Source organism: Chiloscyllium punctatum, chromosome X, assembly GCF_047496795.1.
Source record: "Chiloscyllium punctatum isolate Juve2018m chromosome X, sChiPun1.3, whole genome shotgun sequence".
NCBI classification, from domain to species: Eukaryota; Metazoa; Chordata; class Chondrichthyes; order Orectolobiformes; family Hemiscylliidae; genus Chiloscyllium; species Chiloscyllium punctatum.
Genome location: NC_092791.1, coordinates 11147006 through 11168081, shown reverse-complemented (window position 1 = coordinate 11168081; position 21076 = coordinate 11147006). Strand labels below are relative to the sequence as shown.

Below are 21076 nucleotides of genomic sequence, written 5' to 3'. Positions count from 1 at the left end.
TCTCCCTCTCTCACACACACTCACACTCTCACACACACACACATCCCTCCCCCTCACAATCTCCCTCTCACACACACTCACACTCTCACACACAGACAGTCACACACTCCCTCACTCTCACAATCTGCCTCTCACACACACTCACTCTCTCACACACTCACACTCCCTCACATACTTACTCTCCCTCATACACACACTCACACTCTCTCTCTCACACACACACTCAAACCCTCACATACATACACACTCCCTCAAATACACACACTCTCACACATACTTTCATACTCACACACACTCTGTCAGACACGCTCACACAGTCCCTCACACACACACACACACACACACACACACACACAGTCCCACACACACACACACACACACACACACACACACACACAGTCTTTCACACACACTCAGACTCCCTGACACTGACACACTCACACCCTCACACACACACTCACTCCCTCAAACACACACACTCACTCTCCATTATACACTCACACTCTTTCTCTCTCACACACACTCTCTCATACACACTCACAGACTCCCTCACACACACACTCACATTCCCTCACACACATGCGCACTCTCTCACACACGTGCACACACACACCCCTTCCCTCACAGACACAAACTGCCTCTCATACACTCTCACACACACCCACACTTCCTGACACACAACTCACACTTTCTCACACACACATACACACTCTTACACACACTCACACATGTAGCTGAAAACTGAGAATGTTGGCTAACTGTCAGACCTAGAGATGAAGAACAATTGGCAAACAATGTAGAGAGAGCTTTACTCTGTATCTAACCCCATGCTGTCCCTGTCCTGGGAGTGTTTGATGGGGGGACAGTGTAGAGTGAGCTTCACTCTGTATCTAACCCCGTGCTGTCCCTGTCCTGGGAGTGTTTGATGGGGGGACAGTGTAGAGTGAGCTTCACTCTGTATCTAACCCCGTGCTGTCCCTGTCCTGGGAGTGTTTGATGGGGGACAGTGTAGAAGGAGCTTTACTCTGTATCTAACCCCGTGCTGTCCCTGTCCTGGGAGTGTTTGATGGGGGGACAGTGTAGAGAGAGCTTTACTCTGTATCTAACCCCGTGCTGTCCCTGTCCTGGGAGTGTTTGATGGGGGGACAGTGTAGAGAGAGCTTTACTCTGTATCTAACCCCATGCTGTCCCTGTCCTGGGAGTGTTTGATGGGGGGACAGTGTAGAGTGCGCTTTACTCTGTATCTAACCCCGTGCTGTACCTGTCCTGGGAGTGTGTGATGGGGGGACAGTGTAGAGTGAGCTTTACTCTGTATCTAACCCCGTGCTGTCCCTGTCCTGGGAGTGTTTGATGGGGGGACAGTGTAGAGAGAGCTTTACTCTGTATCTAACCCCGTGCTGTCCCTGTCCTGGGAGTGTTTGATCGGGGGACAGTGTAGAGGGAGCTTTACTCTGTATCTAACCCCGTGCTGTCCCTGTCCTGGGAGTGTTTGATGGGGGGACAGTGTAGAGAGAGCTTTACTCTGTATCTAACCCAGTGCTGTTCCTGTCCTTGGAATGTTTGAGGGGGGGGCGCTGGGCAGTGCAGAGGGAGCTTTACTCTGTCTGCAGACGTCAGATGGGGGACTGTCCGATGTTCACACACTTTATTTTGACAAACCCAAGTCCATATCTCTGAGCGAAAAGTCCAGAATGGGCAGAACATGCTCAAAACCTGTGTGAAGGTGGACAAACGCTCACCTCTGAGTGAGGGGACCTGTGCTGAATTCGGAGGGACCCTGGGAGAATCACGTTCAATTTGGTGGGTTCTGGGCTTGGCAGTTCAGGAAGGAAGGTTGAAACATTTTTGTCTCGCTTCTGTTAAACTGTTCCACACAGCAGCAATCAAAGAAGCAGTACTCTCCTTTCCCTTTGGCAGGTCTCCGATGGGGGTGATAGCCCTCTCGGCCGTTATCCTGGCAGGACTGATCAGTTCCCTCTCTGCCTCCGAAGGTAATGTGCACTTTCATCACTTCTACGTGCTTTTTAAGCAAAGGTTTCGCTTTCTTCAAGTCAATGGGAGTTTGCAGTCCCGTTCCCATTTCCAGGTCAATTTTGATTTGCTGCTTTTCAACTTATTCTTGAGATAAGCTTGGTCGCATTTATTGCCCCGTCCCTAGTTGCCCCCCTTGAGAAGGTGGGGGGGGGGGGGGAGCTGCCATCTTGAACCGCTACAGTCCGTGTGCTGTAGGTTGACCCACAATGCCCTGAGGGAGGGAATTCCAGGACTTTGACCCAGCGACACTGAAGGAACGGGGATATATTTCCAAGTCAGGATGGTGAGGGGCTCGGAGGGGAACTTGCAGGGGGTGGTGTTCCCATGTATCTGCTGCCCTTGTCCCTCTCGATGGAAGTGGTCGTGGGTTTGGAAGGTGCTGCCTGAGGATCTTTGGTGAGTTTCTGCAGGGCATCTTGTAGATGGTACACACTGCTGTTACTGAGCGTCGGTGGGGGGGAGGGAGTGGGTGTTGAAAGTGCCAGTCAAATGCATGACAATCAGAAGGGCTGCTTTGTACTGGATCAACAATATCTCAAGGCACTGGATCAGCAGGAGGCCATTCAGCCCATCAAATCTGCACCACCATTCAATGAGGTCATGGGTGCTCTGATCATCCCCAACTCCCACTTTCCTGCCTTTTCCCCATCACCCCTCCATTCCCCTTCCTGATTAAACATCTCTCTGTCTCAGCCTTGAATATACTCACTGACCCAGCCCCTACAGCCCTCGGTGGGAAAGAATTCCACAGACTCACTCCCCTCTGAGGGAAGAAATTCCTCCTCATCTCTGTCTGCAATGGGTGACCCCTTATTCTGGGATTGTACCCTCTGGTCCTAGACTCTCTCCCACAAGGGGAAACAACCTCTCCACATCCCCCCCTGTCAAGTCCCCCAGGGAATCTTGGATGTTACAATAAGGTCATCTCTCATTCTTCTAAACCCCAATGAGTCCAGGCCCAACCTCCCCAACCTCTCCTCATGGGACAGTCCCTCCATACCCGGGATCAGCCGAGTGGACCTTCTCTGGGCTGCCTCCAATGTCAGTCTGTCTTTCCTCAGATAAAGGGACCCAAACCTGTTCACAGTATTCCAGCTGTGGTCTGACTGGTGCCTTGCAAAACGTCCCGACTTTTATACTCCAATCCCTTTGGAATAAAGACCAACATTCCCTTCACCTTCCCCATTACTTCTTTCTCATAGAAACATCGAAAACAGAAGCAAGAGTAGGCCATTCAGCCCCTTGATCCTGCTACACCATTTAATATGATCACGGCTGATCATCCAACTCAGTCCCCTGTTTCTGATCTCTTCTGGTATCCTTTAATCCCTTTCAGCCTAAGAACGATATCAAATTCCTTCTTTCTGTGGCGGGGAATTCCACAGGATCCCCCGTCTCTGGGTGAAGATGTTTCTCCTCATCTCAGTCCGAAATGGCTTCTCCCATATCCTTAGACTGTGACCCCCTGGCTCCAGACTCCCCCTCCATTGGGAACATCCTTCCTGCATTTACACGGTCTGGACCTGCTCGAATTTTCTAAGTTTCTATGAGATGCCCCCTCATGTTTCGAAACTCCAGTGAATACACTCCGAAACAATCCCTCTGTCAGTCCTGCCATCTTATTCACACACTCCTCAGCCTTGCCCCTCTATCAGTTCTGAAGAAGAGTCATACCAGACTTGAAACATTAACTCAGTTTCTATCTCTCCCCACATGTTGCCAGACCTACTGAGTTTCTCCAGCACTTTCTGTCTTTATTTCTGATTTCCAGCATCTGCAGGATCTTGCTTTGACAGTGCCCCTCAGTCGGTGTAACACACCAGACCTTCAGTGTTTAACCCAGAGGGAAACTGGCAATTCTCTCCAGCTCTCCATGTTAACACAACCTGGAGATTTTAAAACAGTTCCACATTCCCTGACAGTATTCCCAACGTCGCTGTTCATACCTGGAGCACTGATCGGACACACGGGAGAGAAGATTCATTTCTGATACGTCTGTCTGACTGTCCAACCAGGAACAAAGGAAAGCATTCAGAATCTGGTGCTGAGCAGGCATGGAAAAACTCAGCAGGTCTGGCCGTATCTGTGGAGAGAGAGAGAGAGAGAGAGCAAACCAGAATTCATGACCGAACTGTTTAAGGCCAGTCACTCTTCTTCACAACTCGATTTCCCTTGCTCTCTCCACAGATGCTGCCAGCAATTCCGGTTTCGGTTTCAGATCCTCCGCACCCGCTGTGATTTCTTTTATTTTCCAGTTCACGAGCTGCTGAGTTTCTCCAGCGTTGACTTCAGATTTCCCAGCGTCCCCGCTTTCGATTCCGTGAATCCCTACACGGTCAGCCGCGGGAGGGAATGAAGGTGCTGCTGCCTCTCTGTGTTCACCCCACCCCCCCGTGAATTGTTTCCAAGTGCCCTTTTGTCGACTGCAAGGCAGCGCCTAACGGGCGTTCTCGCAACACGCAGCCGAACGCTGATCAGTGACATCGCCATTTCAATGGCGCTCGGCCCATTTCGCCGTGACATCGCCAGGTGTTGTCTATTTCTCGCTTACAGGTGAGCAGGAGCCCGTGAGGTTCGAGTGCGTTTGTGAGCAAGGCTATTGTAAAACAGAGACCTGTCGCGGGGTGCAGTGCTTTGTTTCGGTCGACAGTCGGATTCCAGGCCAGATTAGGAAGGGCTGCCATCCATATCAGGATCTACCCTGTGAATATTCGTGGCCTCACCTCCGCATCGTGTGCTGCAAAGGGAACCTGTGCAACCGAAACCTCACCTTGCAAGAGGAGAAAGGCATGTTTCTGCATTTCTCTATCCACCTCTTCGGCTCCGAGGTCCAGTCGTCAAACCTGGATTGTTGGGGGGGAGCGGGGTGGGTGGGGAGTGGAGGGGTCCTCAACAGACATCCCAGCACCCTGGAGGTGGGCGGGTGGAGGGCGATTAAGCTCACTTGATGCTCCCCCCAGCACTCCATGCGCCAGGATTCACTCTGAAAGTCCACGGGAATCTGACACCTCCAAGGGGCTGAAGACAAAAAGGTCGGGGGTGGTGGGGGGGGGCAGGCATGTGTTACAAAACGAGCGCTAGGAATGGCAGCAAGTCATAGCCATACAGCACCGAAGAGGCCCTTCGGCCTATCGACACTGACCTAATCTGCGCTCATCCAGCCCCAGGCCCGTGGCCTTGAACGTTAGAACGTTTTAAGTAGTCCTCCAGTGAAAGGGTGGAGATAAGGTGAATGACAAGTATCTTCTCCCTGATGTGGGGGATTTCAAGATTAGGGGGCATATTTTTAAGGTGAAAGGAGAAAGATTTTAAAAAGGACACGAGGCAATTGTTTTTACACACCGGGCGGGTCGTGTGTGGAGTGAACCTCCTGAGGAAGTAGTGGATGTGGGTACGGTTACAATGTTTAAAAGGCATCTGGATAAGGACAGGAATAGGAAAGGTTTGGAGGGATATGGGCCAGGAGCAGGCAGGTGGGACTGGTTCAGTTTGGGATTAGGGTCGGCACAGACTGGTTGGACCGAAGGGTCTGTTCTCATGCTCTATGACTCGAAGTACTTTTTAAAAGGTTGTGAGGTTACCAGTCTAAACTCCCCTCCCAGGCAGTGCATTCCATACCCCCTCACCACCCTCTGGGTCAAGAACATTTACCTCAAAACAACCTTGTTAAAAGCTAAACTAACTGAGAAAAGACAGAGGGTAGGGATAAGGGGGCCATTTTCAGGATGGCAACCCATCACTAGTGGAGTACCACAGGGGTCAGTGCTGGAGTCACAATTATTGCCAATATACATTACTGGATGAGGAAAGTGTATGTACGGTAACCATGTTTGTGAATAACATAGATATAGGTGGGAAGGCAAGGGGTGAGGATGACACACTGAGTCTGCAGAGGGATCTAGACAGGTTAGGCCAGTGGGCAAAAACTTGGCACATGGAATACAAGATGGGGAAAACTGTGAGGTTATTCACTTTGGCAGGAGGAATAGAGGAGCTGAATATTATTGAAATGGAGAAAGACTGCAGAAAGCTACAGAGCAGAGAGATTTGGGAATCCTCATCCATGAATCACAAAAAGCTAGCATCCAAGTCCAGCGGGGAATAGGGAAGGCCAAGGGAATGTTGCTCTTTATTCCAAAGGGAATGGAGTATAAAAATAGGGAGGATTTTGCTAAAACTATACAAGACACCGGTCAGACCACAGCTGGAATACTGTGAACAGGTTTGGGTCCCTTTATCTGAGGGAAGACAGACTGACATTGGAGGCAGCCCAGAGAAGGTCCACTCGGCTGATCCCGGGTTTGGAGGGACTGTCCCATGAGGAGAGGTTGGGGAGGTTGGGCCTGGACTCATTGGGGTTTAGAAGAATGAGAGATGACCTTATTGAAACATCCAAGATTCCCTGGGGGACTTGACAGGGGGGGATGTGGAGAGGTTGTTTCCCCTTGTGGGAGAGAGTCTAGGACCAGAGGGTACAATCCCAGAATAAGGGGTCACCCATTGCAGACAGAGATGAGGAGGAATTTCTTCCCTCAGAGGGGAGTGAGTCTGTGGAATTCTTTCCCACCGAGGGCTGTAGGGGCTGGGTCAGTGAGTATATTCAAGGCTGGGACAGAGAGATGTTTAATCAGGAAGGGGAATGGAGGGGTGATGGGGAAAAGGCAGGAGAGCGGAGTTGGGGATGAACAGACCACCCATGACATCATTGAATGATGGAGCAGACTGGATGGGCTGATTGGCCTCCTCCATTTAATGGCATATATCATCAGGTTGATTGCATTGGTAACCAGGTCAGAAGGGCTGGGGAGTTCTGCCTGATCCCATGAGCCAATACCCAACACCACTTGGCTGGGAAGCACTGTTTCGCTGTCCTGAGGCTGTGAAAGACACTTGATCGGTAAAACTCCATCTTCCTTTATTTCAACAGTTCACGATTTATACAAAAATACCTTGGATGATGGAACAAGCTGCAAGGTTGCCAAAATGACACAGGGAAGTTGGAAACGAGGTAGTGAGGGGACAAAGGGACATGGCCCAGTTGGGTGAATGGGTAACAGTTTGGCGGATGGAGTGTAGTGTGTCAAAATGTGGCCTTGCCCACTTTGGTAGGAAGAATGGAAGGGTCGCAGATTGTTTAATTGGAGAGAGAGATTGCAAAGCTCAAGGGTGAGGTGGGATATTGGTCATGCATGAAGCACAGGGTCAATATACAGGAACAGCAAGGGAGTGAAAAGGCAAATGGAATATATTCATTTGGGGTAGCACCATGGCTCAGTGGTTAGCACTGCTGCCTCACAGCGCCAGGGACCTGGGTTCGATTCCAGTCTCGGGCAACTGTCTGTGTGGAGTTTGCACATTCTCCCCCGTGTCTGCATAGGTTTCCTCCAGGTGCTCCGGTTTCTTCCCACAGTCCAAAGATATGCAGATCAGGGTGGATTGGCCATGCTAAATTGTCCCATAGTGTTCAGGGATGTGCAGGTTAGGGTGGATTGGCCATGCTAAATTGTCCCATAATGCCCAGGGATGTGCAGGTTAGGGTGGATTGGCCATGCTAAATTGTCCCATAGTACCCAGGGATGTGCAGGTTAGGGTGGATTGGCCATGCTAAATTGTCCCTTAGTGCCCAGGGATGTGCAGGTTAGGGTGGATTGGCCATGCTAAATTGTCCCATAATGCCCAGGGATGTGCAGGTTAGGGTGGATTGGCCATGCTAAATTGTCCCATAGTGCCCAGGGATGTGCAGGTTAGGGTGGATTGGCCATGCTAAATTGTCCCATAGTGCCCAGGGATGTGCAGGTTAGGGTGGATTGGCCATGCTAAATTGTCCCCATAGTGTCCAGGGATGTACAGGTTAGGGTGGATTAGCCATGCTAAATTGTCCCCATAGTGTCCAGTGATGTGCAGGTTAGGGTGGATTGGCCATGGTAAATTGTCCCATAGTGCCCAGGGATGTGCAGGTTAGGGTGGATTGGCCATGGTAAATTGTCCCATAGTGCCCAGGGATGGTGCAGATTCGGGTGGATTGGCCATGCTAAATTGTCTTGTCGTGGGCAGGCTCGGTGGATTAGCCATGGGAAATACAGGGACAGGGTGCAGGGTGGGGTGCTCTTTGCAGGGTCAGTATGGGCTGAATGGCCTGCTTCCACATTGTCGGGATTCTATGAATGGAATGTAAAGTTAGTTTTATTTCAGTTGCAGTTTGTACAGGCCATTGGTGAGACCACTCTGCACTCCCTATCTGCCCCATAAATCCATTCGAAGCATGTCAGAGAAGGTCGACTCCACTGATCTGTGTGGTGGGGAGGTAATTCCATGAGGAGACAGGGGGACAAGTGAGACCTGTGTCTACTGGAGTTGAGAGGTCTAAGCTGTGACCTTATTGAAGCACATCAGGAGACTTGGCAGGGTTCATGCTGAAAGGATGTTTCCTCGAGGGGAGAGGCAAGAACGAAGGAATACAGTTGTGGTCTTTCAGCCAATTATAGGAGTCAATCAGGTGGATCGAAGGAAACCAATTTCTCTTGCGATGGAGGGGGAATGCGCCCAGAGAAAGGGGCGTATAACATCTAAAAGGCTCTTCACGGGCAATGTCAGCAAAAAAAACGTCTTCACGAAAAGGGAATCTTTCCTCAAGAAGCCACCGCAGGTGGATGGAACCTATTTGAACATGTCAAAATTAGGATTTGATAGAGCTTTGACAGACAAGGCGTTCAGGGGTACAGGGTAGAGGAAGACTTCACGTGCATGTCAACCTTCATCTGATTGAACAGATCAGAGGGAATGAATGGCCTCCAGTGTTGTGAGGTGTGTTGACTCCCCATGAAGGCTGACGATGGGAACTGTTTCCTCTTTCTGCTCAACACCTTTGATATGGACGTGAACAATAGGAGGGATAGTTCATACGTTTGCAGATGACCCCAAAATTGGAGGTGTAGTGGGCAGCGAAGAGGGTTACCTCAGATTACAACATGATCTGGATCAGATGGGCCAAAGGGCTGAGCAGTGGCAGATGGAGTTTAACTCAGATAAATGCGAGGTGCTGCATTTTGGGAAAGCAAATCTTAGCAGGACTTATACACTTAATGGTAAGGTCCTAGGGAGTGTTGCTGAACAAAGAGACCTTGGAGTGCAGGTTCATAGCTCCTTGAAAGTGGAGTCACAGGTAGATAGGATAGTGAAGAAGGCGTTTGGTATGCTTTCCTTTATTGGTCAGAGTATTGAGTACAGGAGTTGGGAGGTCATGTTGTGGCTGTACAGGACATTGGTTAGGCTACTGTTGGAATATTGTGTGCAATTCTGGTCTCCTTCCTATTGGTAAGATGTTGTTAAACTTGAAAGGGTTCAGAAAAGATTTACAAGGATGTTGCCAGGGTTGGAGGATCTGAGCTACAGGGAGAGGCTGAACAGGCTGGGGCTGTTTTCCCTGGAGCGTCGGAGGCTGAGGGGCGACCTTATAGAGGTTTACAAAATCATGAGGGGCATAGATAGGGTAAATAGACAAGGTCTTCTCCCTGGGGTGGGGGAGTCCCGAACTAGAGGGCATAGGTTTAGGGTGAGAGGGGAAAGATATAAAAGGGACCTAAGGGGCAACTTTTTCACACAGAGGGTGGTGCGTGTATGGAATGAGCTGCCAGAGGATGTGGTGGAGGCTGGTACAATTACAACATTTAAAAGGCTTCTGGATGGGTATATGAATAGGAAGGGTTTGGAGGGATATGGGCCGGGTGCTGGCAGGTGGGACTAGATGAATTTCGGAGATCTGGTCAACATGGACGGGTTGGACAGAAGGGTCTGTTTCTGTGCTGTACATCGCTACGACCCTTTGAGCTCCTGCAACGCTTCTTTCCTCAGACCCTCCGCATCCATCCAATAATGTCAGTGATGTGACGATGATGATCGTTCCAATCGTGGTGGTGGTGGGAGTCCTGGTTATCTTACTGCTGCTGATCTACCAGAAGTACTGCAGGTCCCAAATCGTCCCAATCTTCAGGAAGAGCAAAATGCAAACCTCAGCGGAGATGTTGCGAGTTCCTGAGCTCGGAGACAACACGTTGACTGTAAGTCTTCCAATTGGCCATGCTAAGTTGTCCCATAGTGCTCAGGGATGTGCAGCAACAAAACAGTCAGGCTGTGGAAGAAGCGTTAAGACAGAACTCAGAGGATGGAGAGTTTTGACTGAGGTGTAGAAGCTGAATGGTAGCGCCAGAAAAGACATCCAGAATTCCAAAAGGTTTTGAGAAGGGAGATCGGGAAAAGGTTACTTGCTGAGTGAACACATCAGTAACGTATCAAAGCACGAAGAGGGAGGTTGGGAGGGATGTTTTATTCATTACCTCGTGGCGTGTTGGCCACACCTCATTGGCGTCCCGTCCCTAATTGCCCCTTGGACTGAGTGGCTCTCCCGGCCATTTCAGAGGGCAATTCAGAGTCAGCTACGTTGGCCATCGGTCCTGGAGTCGCGTGTAGGCCTCGACTCGGTCAGGATGGCACATTTCCCTCCCAAAAGGACATGGGTGAAGCAAATCGGGTTGTTCACGATAATCAGTGGTCATTTAGCCCAGTGACAATTACCAGAAAACAAAAACATCGTAGAATTGAGATTCCATGACCAAATATCGTGACAGTGGGTTTGCAATTCAGCGCATCAGCCAAATGCACGAGGGATATGGCCTCAAACCCCACAAGGGCAACTGGTCAAATTTAATTCCTAAGTATGGAATTGAAAGCTAGTTTAAAACAAAATCACATCTTTGTAATCACCACTTGTAGAATGTGGGGTGCCAGTGGCTGGGCCCAGCATTTATTGTCCATCCCTAGTTACCCCCCTGAGAAGGTGGTGGGGGGTGAGCTGCCATCTTGAACTGCTGCACTCCATGTGCTGTGGGTTGACCCACAATGCCCCGAGGGAGGGAATTCCAGGATTTTGACCCAGTGACACTGAAGGAACGGGGATATATTTCCAAGTCAGGATGGTGAGGGGCTTGGAGGGGAACTTGCAGGGGGCCGGTGTTCCCATGTATCTCCTGCCCTTGTCCTTCTCAATGGAAGTGGTCGTGGTGTTTAGGAAGGTGCTGCCCTGAGGATCTTTGGCGGGGTTCACAAATGCCGTTTATGGCGGGAAGGCTGGCTCACACGTGACACCAGACCCGCAACAACGTATTTGACCTTTAACGGCCCTCTGCAACGGCTGAGCAAGACACTGCATTCGAGGACAATTCCAGCCAGGCCAACAAATGCTGACCTTGTTGGTGATGCCCACATCCTGGGCAACAAACGCTAATCCTGTTGGCGATGCCCAAGCTCCAGGAAACAGTCAGGCTTTAAAAATGTCGGACTTCCACATACTTGTCGATAGGCAGGAGAGTGGGCACCCTTCCAGTGAGTGTGAAAGCACACCGGCTGACTGCAGTCATGGACTTGCAACGTCCAAGTCAGGGTTGCTCTCAGCAGAAACGTAACAGCGATTTCTTTTTGTGTCACACCCTAGGACCTGTTCGATCATTCCTGCACGTCGGGGAGTGGATCGGGGCTGCCCTTCCTGGTCCAGAGAACTGTGGCCCGGCAGATTACGCTGGTCGAGTGCGTAGGTTAGTGCAAACTGGGCAGTGTTCACGTCCTGTTGAGGTCGAGCGAATGGGGTCGCAGATTTCGATTGCAAGCCTCCCCCCAGGTTAACCCTGCGCAAAGTGAGAGTAAACACTGGAAACCCAGAAAGGTCAGATGCTGTGGTGGGAGCATGGCACTCGGTGATGCCTTCTGGATTACTGTCAGAAAGAGCTAGCAAAGCTGCGATAGGCAGAATGGTCTTAATTTGTGCTGGTGAACATGGACGGGAGGGGATGAGTTTAGATATCACCGTGCCCCCCAACTGTTAAAGTATTATTTTGCATTATAGTAACACAGCCACGGTAGCTCAGTGGTTAGCACCACTGCCTTACTGCGCCAGGGACCCGGGTTCAATTCAGGCGACTGTCTGTGTGGGGTTTGCACATTCTCCCCGTGTTCTGCGTGGGTTTCCTCCGGGTGCTCCGGTTTCCTCCCACACTCCAAAGGGATTAGCCATGCTACATTGTCCCATAGTGCCCAGGGATGTGCAGGTTAGGGTGGATTGGCCATGCTAAATTGTCCCATATTACCCAGGGATGTGCAGGTTAGGGTGGATTGGCCATGCTAAATTGTCCCATAGTGCCCAGGGATGTGCAGGTTAGGGTGGATTGGCCATGCTAAATTGTCCCATAGTGTCCAGGGATGTGCAGGTTAGGGTGAATTGGCCATGCTAAATTGTCCCATAGTGCCCAGGGATGTGCAGGTTAGGGTGGATTGGTCATGCTAAATTGTCCCATAGTGCCCAGGGATGTGCAGGTTAGAGTGGATTGGCCATGCTAAATTGTCCCATAGTGTCCAGGGATGTGCAGGTTAGGGTGAATTGGCCATGCTAAATTGTCCCATAGTGCCCAGGGATGTGCAGGTTAGAGTGGATTGGCCATGCTAAATTGTCCCATAGTGCCCAGGGATGTGCAGGTTAGGGTGGATTGGTCATGCTAAATTGTCCCATAGTGCCCAGGGATGTGCAGGTTAGAGTGGATTGGCCATGCTAAATTGTCCCATAGTGTCCAGGGATGTGCAGGTTAGGGTGAATTGGCCATGCTAAATTGTCCCATAGTGCCCAGGGATGTGCAGGTTAGAGTGGATTGGCCATGCTAAATTGTCCCATAGTGCCCAGGGATGTGCAGGTTAGGGTGGATTGGCCATGCTAAATTGTCCCATAGTGCCCAGGGATGTACAGGTTAGGGTGGATTGGCCGTGCTAAATTGTCCCATAGTGCCCAGGGATGTGAAGGTTAGGGTGGATTGGCCATGCTAAATTGTCCCATAGTGCCCAGGGACGTGCAGGTTAGAGGCATCGGTCAGGAGGAAATGTAGAATAATAGATTAGGGGAGTGGGTCGGGGTGACTCTTCAGAGGGTCGGCACGGAGTGGTTGGGCCAAATGGCCTGTTTCCACACTGTGTAGCAATTCTGTGATGGAACCGACAGTTGTCAGAAGGCTCTTCATCTGGAGAGGGTGGGGTATCACAGCCTCGAGCACTCCTTCTGGGATTGATTGTTTTCCCTTCCTTTTTAAGTTCAGGAACACCTTCGTAACCAACCTACCTTAGCAGGTTCAGTTAAAACTCAAACAACTCCTGCTTTCATGAAATCCCAACAGCTTGGCAGTCGGCCATTTGGCCCATCAAGGTCCACACCAACCCTCTGAAGGGCATCCCACCCTCCCCCTGCTACCCTCTCACCCCACATTCCCATGGCTAACCCACCCTGCCTGCACGTCGCTGGGCACTATGGGGCAATTTAACTTACCTAACCTGCACATCCCTGCACCATTGAGCACAGACGATCCACCCTAACCTACACATCTTTGGACTGTGGGAGGAAACCCCACACAGACACGGGGAGAATGTGCAAACTCCACACAGACAGTCGCCCGAGGGGAGAATCGAACCCAGGTCCCCGGCGCTTTGAGGCAGCAGTGCTAACCACTGAGCTACCATGCCTACGCTTGCAGTCAGTCCGGCTAATCATAGTCGAGCCCCTCTCCACGGCCTGGTCTCTTATCAGGGAGTGGGCTTACTTTCCGTGAGGGCGTTGCTTAAAGGCAGTCTCCCTGTCTCTAATCCACTTTCTCATCCCGTTTCGCCTTGTCCAGGGAAAGGTCGCTACGGGGAGGTGTGGAGAGGTGTGTGGCAGGGGGAAAACGTGGCCGTCAAGATCTTCTCCTCGAGGGACGAGCAGTCCTGGTTTCGAGAGACTGAGATCTACAACACGATGCTGTTGCGGCATGACAATATTCTCGGTAACTGCTTCAGAAAATTGCCCCCAAGGCCTGAAGGGAGCTCTTTCACCCCGTTGCTCCATCCTGCAGTCACAATCACTGCATTTTCCTTCATTCTTCTGAGGGACGTGGGGGTCACAGGCTGGGCCAGAATTTATCGCCCTTCCCTCATTGTCCCTTGGGGACCAGGTAGGTGTCGACCACATTGGCTGTGGGCCTGGAGTGGGGGGGGGGGGTAGGCCAAACCAGGTAAATATGGCAGATTCCATCAATGAAGGTCATGGGCGAGCCAGGCGGCATTAGTCAATTCATTCCCGTGTATTCCCGTCTGTATCGAGGGGCCCACTCCCCGTTCCTGTGTATTCCCGTCTGTATCGAGGGGCCTACTCCCCGTTCCCGTGTATTCCCGTCCGTATCGAGGGGCCTACTCCCCGTTCCTGTGTATTCCCGTCCGTATCGAGGGGCCTACTCCACGTTCCTGTGTATTCCCGTCCGTATCGAGGGGCCTACTCCCCGTTCCCGTGTATTCCCGTCCGTATCGAGGGGCCTACTCCCCGTTCCCGTGTATTCCCGTCCGTATCGAGGGGCCTACTCCCCGTTCCCGTGTATTCCCGTCCGTATCGAGGGGCCTACTCCCCGTTCCCGTGTATTCCCGTCCGTATCGAGGGGCCTACTCCCCGTTCCCGTGTATTCCCGTCCGTATCGAGGGGCCTACTCCCCGTTCCCGTGTATTCCCGTCCGTATCGAGGGGCCTACTCCCCGTTCCCGTGTATTCCCGTCCGTATCGAGGGGCCTACTCCCCGTTCCCGTGTATTCCCGTCCGTATCGAGGGGCCTACTCCCAGTTCCCGTGTATTCCCGTCCGTATCGAGGGGCCTACTCCCCGTTCCTGTGTATTCCCGTCCGTATCGAGGGGCCTACTCCCCGTTCCCGTGTATTCCCGTCCGTATCGATGGGCCTACTCCCCGTTCCCGTGTATTCCCGTCCGTATCGAGGGGCCTACTCCCCGTTCCCGTTTATTCCCGTCTGTATCGATGGGCCTACTCCCCGTTCCCGTGTATTTCCGTCCGTATCGAGGGGCCTACTCCCCGTTCCCGTGTATTCCCGCGTGTATCGAGGGGCCTACTCCCCGTTCCCGTGTATTCCCGTCCGTATCGAGGGGCCTACTCCCCGTTCCCGTGTATTCCCGTCCGTATCGAGGGGCCTACTCCCCGTTCCCGTGTATTCCCGTCCGTATCGAGGGGCCTACTCCCCGTTCCCGTGTATTCCCGTCCGTATCGAGGGGCCTACTCCCTGTTCCCGTGTATTCCCGCGTGTATCGAGGGGCCTACTCCCCGTTCCCGTGTATTCCCGCGTGTATCGAGGGGCCTACTCCCCGTTCCCGTGTATTCCCGCGTGTATCGAGGGGCCTACTCCCCGTTCCTGTGTATTCCCGTCTGTATCGAGGGGCCTACTCCCCGTTCCCGTGTATTCCCGTCTGTATCGAGGGGCCTACTCCCCGTTCCCGTGTATTCCCGTCCATATCGAGGGGCCTACTCCCTGTTCCTGTGTATTCCCGTCTATATTGAGCGGCCTACTCCCTGTTCCTGTTCATTTCTCCACGTGTCTGTGAATTTCGGCGTAATGGAATTGAGCTCCCTTTGTGCCGATCACCATGGTTTCGGGGCCTTGATGATCCAGAAGAGCCCATCCTGCTCCGTCCCCTATCAGAGTCTGACCAGCTGTTTCCTCCCTCCCTGCAGGCTTCATCGCCTCGGACATGACGTCACGGAACTCGAGTACCCAGCTCTGGCTCATAACACGCTACCACGAGAACGGCTCGCTGTACGACTACCTACAGTGTAACACGGTCGACACAGAGGGCTGCCTGAGACTCGCACTGTCCATCATCAGCGGCCTGGTCCACTTGCACGCCGAGATCATTGGTACCCCCGGCAAGGCCGCCATCGCCCACCGAGACCTTAAAAGCCGAAACATTCTCATCAAGAGAAACAAACAGTGTTGCATCGCAGACCTAGGTAACACCGACTAACCAGCTCCACACTCTCTGTGAGCTTTCACTGGCTCAGGGACTGGCAACCAAGTAACATTGTGCTCAACTTTCCTTCCCCTTTCCTTCACGCCCTCCCAGCTTCACCTCCTAGTTGAGCTATCTGCATGGTATCTTCCCCAAGTGCCACTCTCCTCCTTCTTTAATAACTCTTCAACCTGACCTTTTAGCTCTGAGGAAGGGTGACCGGACTCGAAACTCTACTCTCTCGCTCCAACAGATGCTGCCAGACCTGCCGAGTTTCTCCCGCAATTTCTGCTTTTGTTACTTGGTGCGTTTTTCTCATTTTCAATTTTAGCGCTGCGTCTGCTTTAGCCAGTCTCGCTCACTCCTGGACGTCCAAGCAGCTAAAAACAAAAACCATGAGGGTCTGACAGGATCTAATCTCCAAACCTCCCACCTGGCCCAGTTTCTCATGAATCTTCTGATGTTTCTTCTGTTTTGAACTTCCCTGCCTGCACCAATCAGTCTTCAGCTCTGTCGGTTGGGAGAGGCTTTTACGCAGGTCTGAATCAACAAGGCCTCACCATTTTCCTCTTCACTATCAATTCCTCTCCCCCCCCCCCCCCCCCCCCTCGTTAACCAATAAGGGGAGTGGATGTTGGCAAATGAATTCTGCCCATGCTCGTAATTTGCATCTTTACTTCACTAAATAATGACCGGGGACAGGCTAAAGCCCTCTCCCCTCTCCAATGGCAGACATTCCCTCGGCCAACTCCTATGCCTGAGCCTGTGGCCTAGTCGTCTGCTCTATCATTCCCTAAAATGGTATTTGCGGACACAGAGATTCCACACCATTCCACACAGATGGATTGCTTAATAATGTCCAAAACCACTTGAAAGAAATATATTTTGGCGTGGCGGTTTTAATTTTCCTTATTCACTTCCCCTCCATGTCCTAAGCAGTCTTTAAATGATTTCCAGACACCAGCAATTTTCTTTAACCACTTGATGATGAGTGTGCGATACTCTGGGCATAATTGCCAACCAAGTGATGTCAATAGGGTTGGGGGTTCAAATTCAAGCCCCACTCCAGGTGGAAGCAGAGTGCCATGGCGAGGGGACGCTAGTGATCAGAGTTGTCTCTCAGGTAAAATATTGAAATCAAAGCAATGTCACCCCATTTCATTGCCTCAGCTAACCTCCTAGAAATCCTACAGCAGTGTTTGGAAAATATCAGGTCGCGTTCTTGGTGTACTGACCAACATCCCTCCCTCTGACAAATATCACTCATTCACTGCTGCTGTGCTCAAAATGACTGATGCGTTTTGTCAGCAGATCCAAAATTGCTCATCATTGCAACACGTGGTTACTTACTGTGAAATGTGAGGAGGGGCTATTTCAATGCAGCCTCTTTCTTGACCTCAGTCAAGATCGAACGATGCCACAGCAGTATATTTCAGGAAAAATATGTAACCATCTTTCAGGACTGGTGAGCGGAATGGAAAACATAGCAAACAACAGCAAGATACCTGTATGTCACTGGTCACCAAGACGTCTGTACACAATCAATAGCCAATCAGCAGCCTATACACAATCAATAGCCAATCAGCAGCAAGATGCCTGTACGCAATCAATAGCCAATCAGCAGCCTGTACGCAATCAATAGCCAATTTACAACAAGATGTCTGTACACAATCAATAGCCAATCAGCAGCAAGATGCCTGTACACAATCAATAGCCAATCAGCAGCCTGTACGCAATCAATAGCCAATTTACAACAAGATGCCTGTACGCAATCAATAGCCAATCAGCAGCCTGTACACAATCAATAGCCAATCAGCAGCAAGATGCCTGTACGCAATCAATAGCCAATCAGCAGCCTGTACACAATCAATAGCCAATTTATAACAAGATGCCTGTACGCAATCAATAGCCAATCAGCAGCAAGATGTCTGTACACAATCAATAGCCAATCAGCAGCAAAATGTCTGTACGCAATCAATAGCCAATTAGCAGCCTGTACGCAATCAATAGCCAATCAGCAGCCTGTACACAATCAATAGCCAATCAGCAGCAAGATGCCTGTACGCAATCAATAGCCAATCAGCAGCCTGTACACAATCAATAGCCAATTTATAACAAGATGCCTGTACGCAATCAATAGCCAATCAGCAGCAAGATGCCTGTATGCAATCAATAGCCAATCAGCAGCAAGCTGCCTGTAGGCAATCAATAGCCAATTAGCAGCAAGATGCCTGCGCACAATCAATAGCCAATCAGCAGCAAGATGCCTGTAGGTAATCAATAGCCAATCAGCAGCCTATACGCAATCAATAGCCAATTTAAAACAAGATGCCTGTACGCAATCAATAGCCAATCAGCAGCCTGTACGCAATCAATAGCCAATTTATAACAAGATGCCTGTACGCAATCAATAGCCAATTTACAACAAGATGCCTGTACGCAATCAATAGCCAATCAGCAGCAAGATGCCTGTATGCAATCAATAGCCAATCAGCAGCAAGCTGCCTGTAGGCAATCAATAGCCAATCAGCAGCAAACTGTCTGCGCACAATCAATAGCCAATCAGCAGCAAGATGCCTGTCGGCAATTAATAGCCAATCAGCAGTAAGCTGCCTGTAGGTAATCAGTAGCCAATCAGTAGCAAGATGCCTGCACACAATCAATAGCCAATCAGCAGCAAGATGCCTGTAGGCAATCAATAGCCAATCAGCAGCAAGCTGCCTGTAGACAATCAATAGCCAATCAGCAGCAAGCTGCCTGTAGGCAATCAATAGCCAATCAGCAGCAAGCTGCCTGTAGGTACTCAATAGCCAATCAGCAGCAAATAGCCCATGCCCAATCACTATCCAATCAGCATGAAGATGCCTGCATGAGCTCAGTCGCCCATCAGCAGTCGGAGGGGGACATGGGGTTTGGTGGGGGGGAGGAGGAGGAGGAGGATTTGAGGGGATGTAGGGCAGAGGCAGAGAGAGGGGGTTTGTGTTTTGGCTGGGGGACGGTGATGGGAGTGATGAGACAGGGAATGGGGAGGTGGGACCGGACGATGGTTTGAGTGAACGGGAAGCAGTGCTGGGAGTGGGGACAGAGCTGGTTGGGGGCTGACACAGAAGATCTGCTGGGACAGACCAGACCGGATCCTTGTGAACCCTTTGGCAGCGGATACCGTCCCTGGTTCTCCACTTCACAAACTCAGATTCCCCCGATTGCTGCGAGGGGGACATTTGCCCTCGACACCTCCTTCAACAGTGTGGAGCCCCTTGCAGCTTCAAGCATTGACTCGGCCTGTTTCTGTGCCTCTTTGTGCCTGCCTATGTTTTGTTCAGCTGACCAACTCACTGTGATCTTTTCTCCTTCCAGGCTTAGCAGTCATCCACTCCCAGAGCAATGACTTCCTGGACGTCGGAAACAATCCCAAAGTCGGGACCAAGCGCTACATGGCTCCGGAGGTGCTGGATGAGACAATCCGCACCAACAGCTTCGAGTCATATAAAGCGACGGACATCTGGGCATTCGGTCTTGTGCTGTGGGAGATTGCAAGGAGAACCTTGATAAATGGTAAGCGAACTTGTGAGAGTGCTGTCGAAACAGCAATGAAGCAACAAACTCAGTCCCCAAACTGTTCAATCCTGACTGAACCCGTAACAAAGAATTGTAATGTTCACTCTTGAACTTTATTTTTCTACTTTGTACTAAAACCGAACTGTGGTGACGAACCTTTTTAGCTTAGATTACATGACATAATTTTTAGTGTCTTATTTTTCTCATCTTGTACCTAGGATTTTGTACTTTTGGCACCGGGAATGGTGACAGTTTTCACTGTACTCCTGTGCTTTTAGTCCACAAGATAATAACTTGAAATCGAAACCTTAATCTCAATCTAACCCCTTTCCACACATCTTGCCACTTGTTCACACCTAGGCCCGATGGCAACCTAACCCATTTTCAATTGATACCACCCGGCTCCCCTTCCTCACTGGGACTCGATCTCGATTTATAGATCTTACCCCTTGATGAGGACTTCCTGCTCTCCTCCCCACCCCAATCAAAGGAATTAGTGTCTCTCTGTTGACCCAGTGAATGTCTTCTACAGACGCGGTAAAAACAATGACTGCAGATGCTGGAAACCAGTTTCTGGATTAGTGGTGCTGGAAGAGCACAGCAGTTCAGGCAGCATCCAAGCAGCTTCGAAATCGACGTTTCGGGCAAAAGCCCATCATCAGGAATAAATCTTCTACAGACGCATTGAGTGAATGGGCACATGTATAGCCGATGCAGCTGATGTGGGTAAATGTGAAGTTATCCACTTTGGGAGCAAAAACAGGAAGGTGGATTATTCTCTGAGTGGCGAGAGATTGGGAAAGGGGGAGGTGCAGTGAGACCTGGGTGCCCTTGTACACCAGTCACTGTAAGTAAGCCTGCAGGGGGCAGCAGGAGGTGAAGAAGGTCAATGGGATGTTGGGCCTTCATAGTGAGAGGGTTCGAGTACAGGAGCAGGGACGTCTTGCTGCAGTTAGACAGGGCCTTGGTGAGACCACACCTGGAGTATTGTGTGCAGTGTGGGTCTCCTTATCTGAGGAAGGATGTTCTGGTGATGGAGGGAGTACAGTGAAGGTTTCCCAGACTGATTCCTGGGATGGCAGGACTGATGTAAAAAGAGAGACTGGATCGGTTAGGATTATATTCACTCATAGAAGATCTCAGAGAAACTTGTAAAATTCGAACCGAATGAGACAGAGTAAACACAGGAAGGATGTTCCCGATGACCAGGGAGTTCCGAACCGGGGGGGGGTCACAGTTTAAGGATACAGGGTAGACCATTTCAGACTGAGATGAGGAGAAATGTCTTCACCCAGAGAGTGGGGGAGCCTGTGGAATTATACACCAGAGTTCAGAAGAAGGGTCATTTTGGGCACTCTCTTCTCCTGCATCTCTGCCATCCTGCTCTAACTCGCCTTGGCACTCCTTCCAAGTTCACACCTCACTTTCACCTGGACTTCAGTCAGGCACGAACCGGCCTCGAAAGAGGAACCTGCTCCCCAAGGCTACACAGGTAACCTGAATAAGGTCGGATTCTCAGCGTTGCCACGGTGGCTCAGTGGTTAGCAGGGCTGCCTCACACCACCAGGGACCTAGGTTCAATTCCAGCCTCAGGTGACTGTCCGTGTGGGTTTTTTCCAGGTGCTCCAGTTTCCTCCCAC

At 50.9% G+C, this 21076-nt stretch overlaps 1 protein-coding gene across 1 annotated transcript in view; it reads left to right on the top strand.

Moving 5' to 3' along the window:
* Positions 1–21076, top strand: part of LOC140471100 (activin receptor type-1-like) — a 201895-nt gene that overhangs the window by 123671 nt on the left and 57148 nt on the right. Inside the window, exons 3-9 of the mRNA XM_072566980.1 lie at positions 1918–1991; positions 4588–4821; positions 9886–10091; positions 11522–11621; positions 13737–13883; positions 15604–15879; positions 19236–19433. Coding sequence (XP_072423081.1) covers positions 1918–1991; positions 4588–4821; positions 9886–10091; positions 11522–11621; positions 13737–13883; positions 15604–15879; positions 19236–19433 — 1235 coding nt within the window. The remainder of the gene's footprint in view (positions 1–1917; positions 1992–4587; positions 4822–9885; positions 10092–11521; positions 11622–13736; positions 13884–15603; positions 15880–19235; positions 19434–21076) is intronic.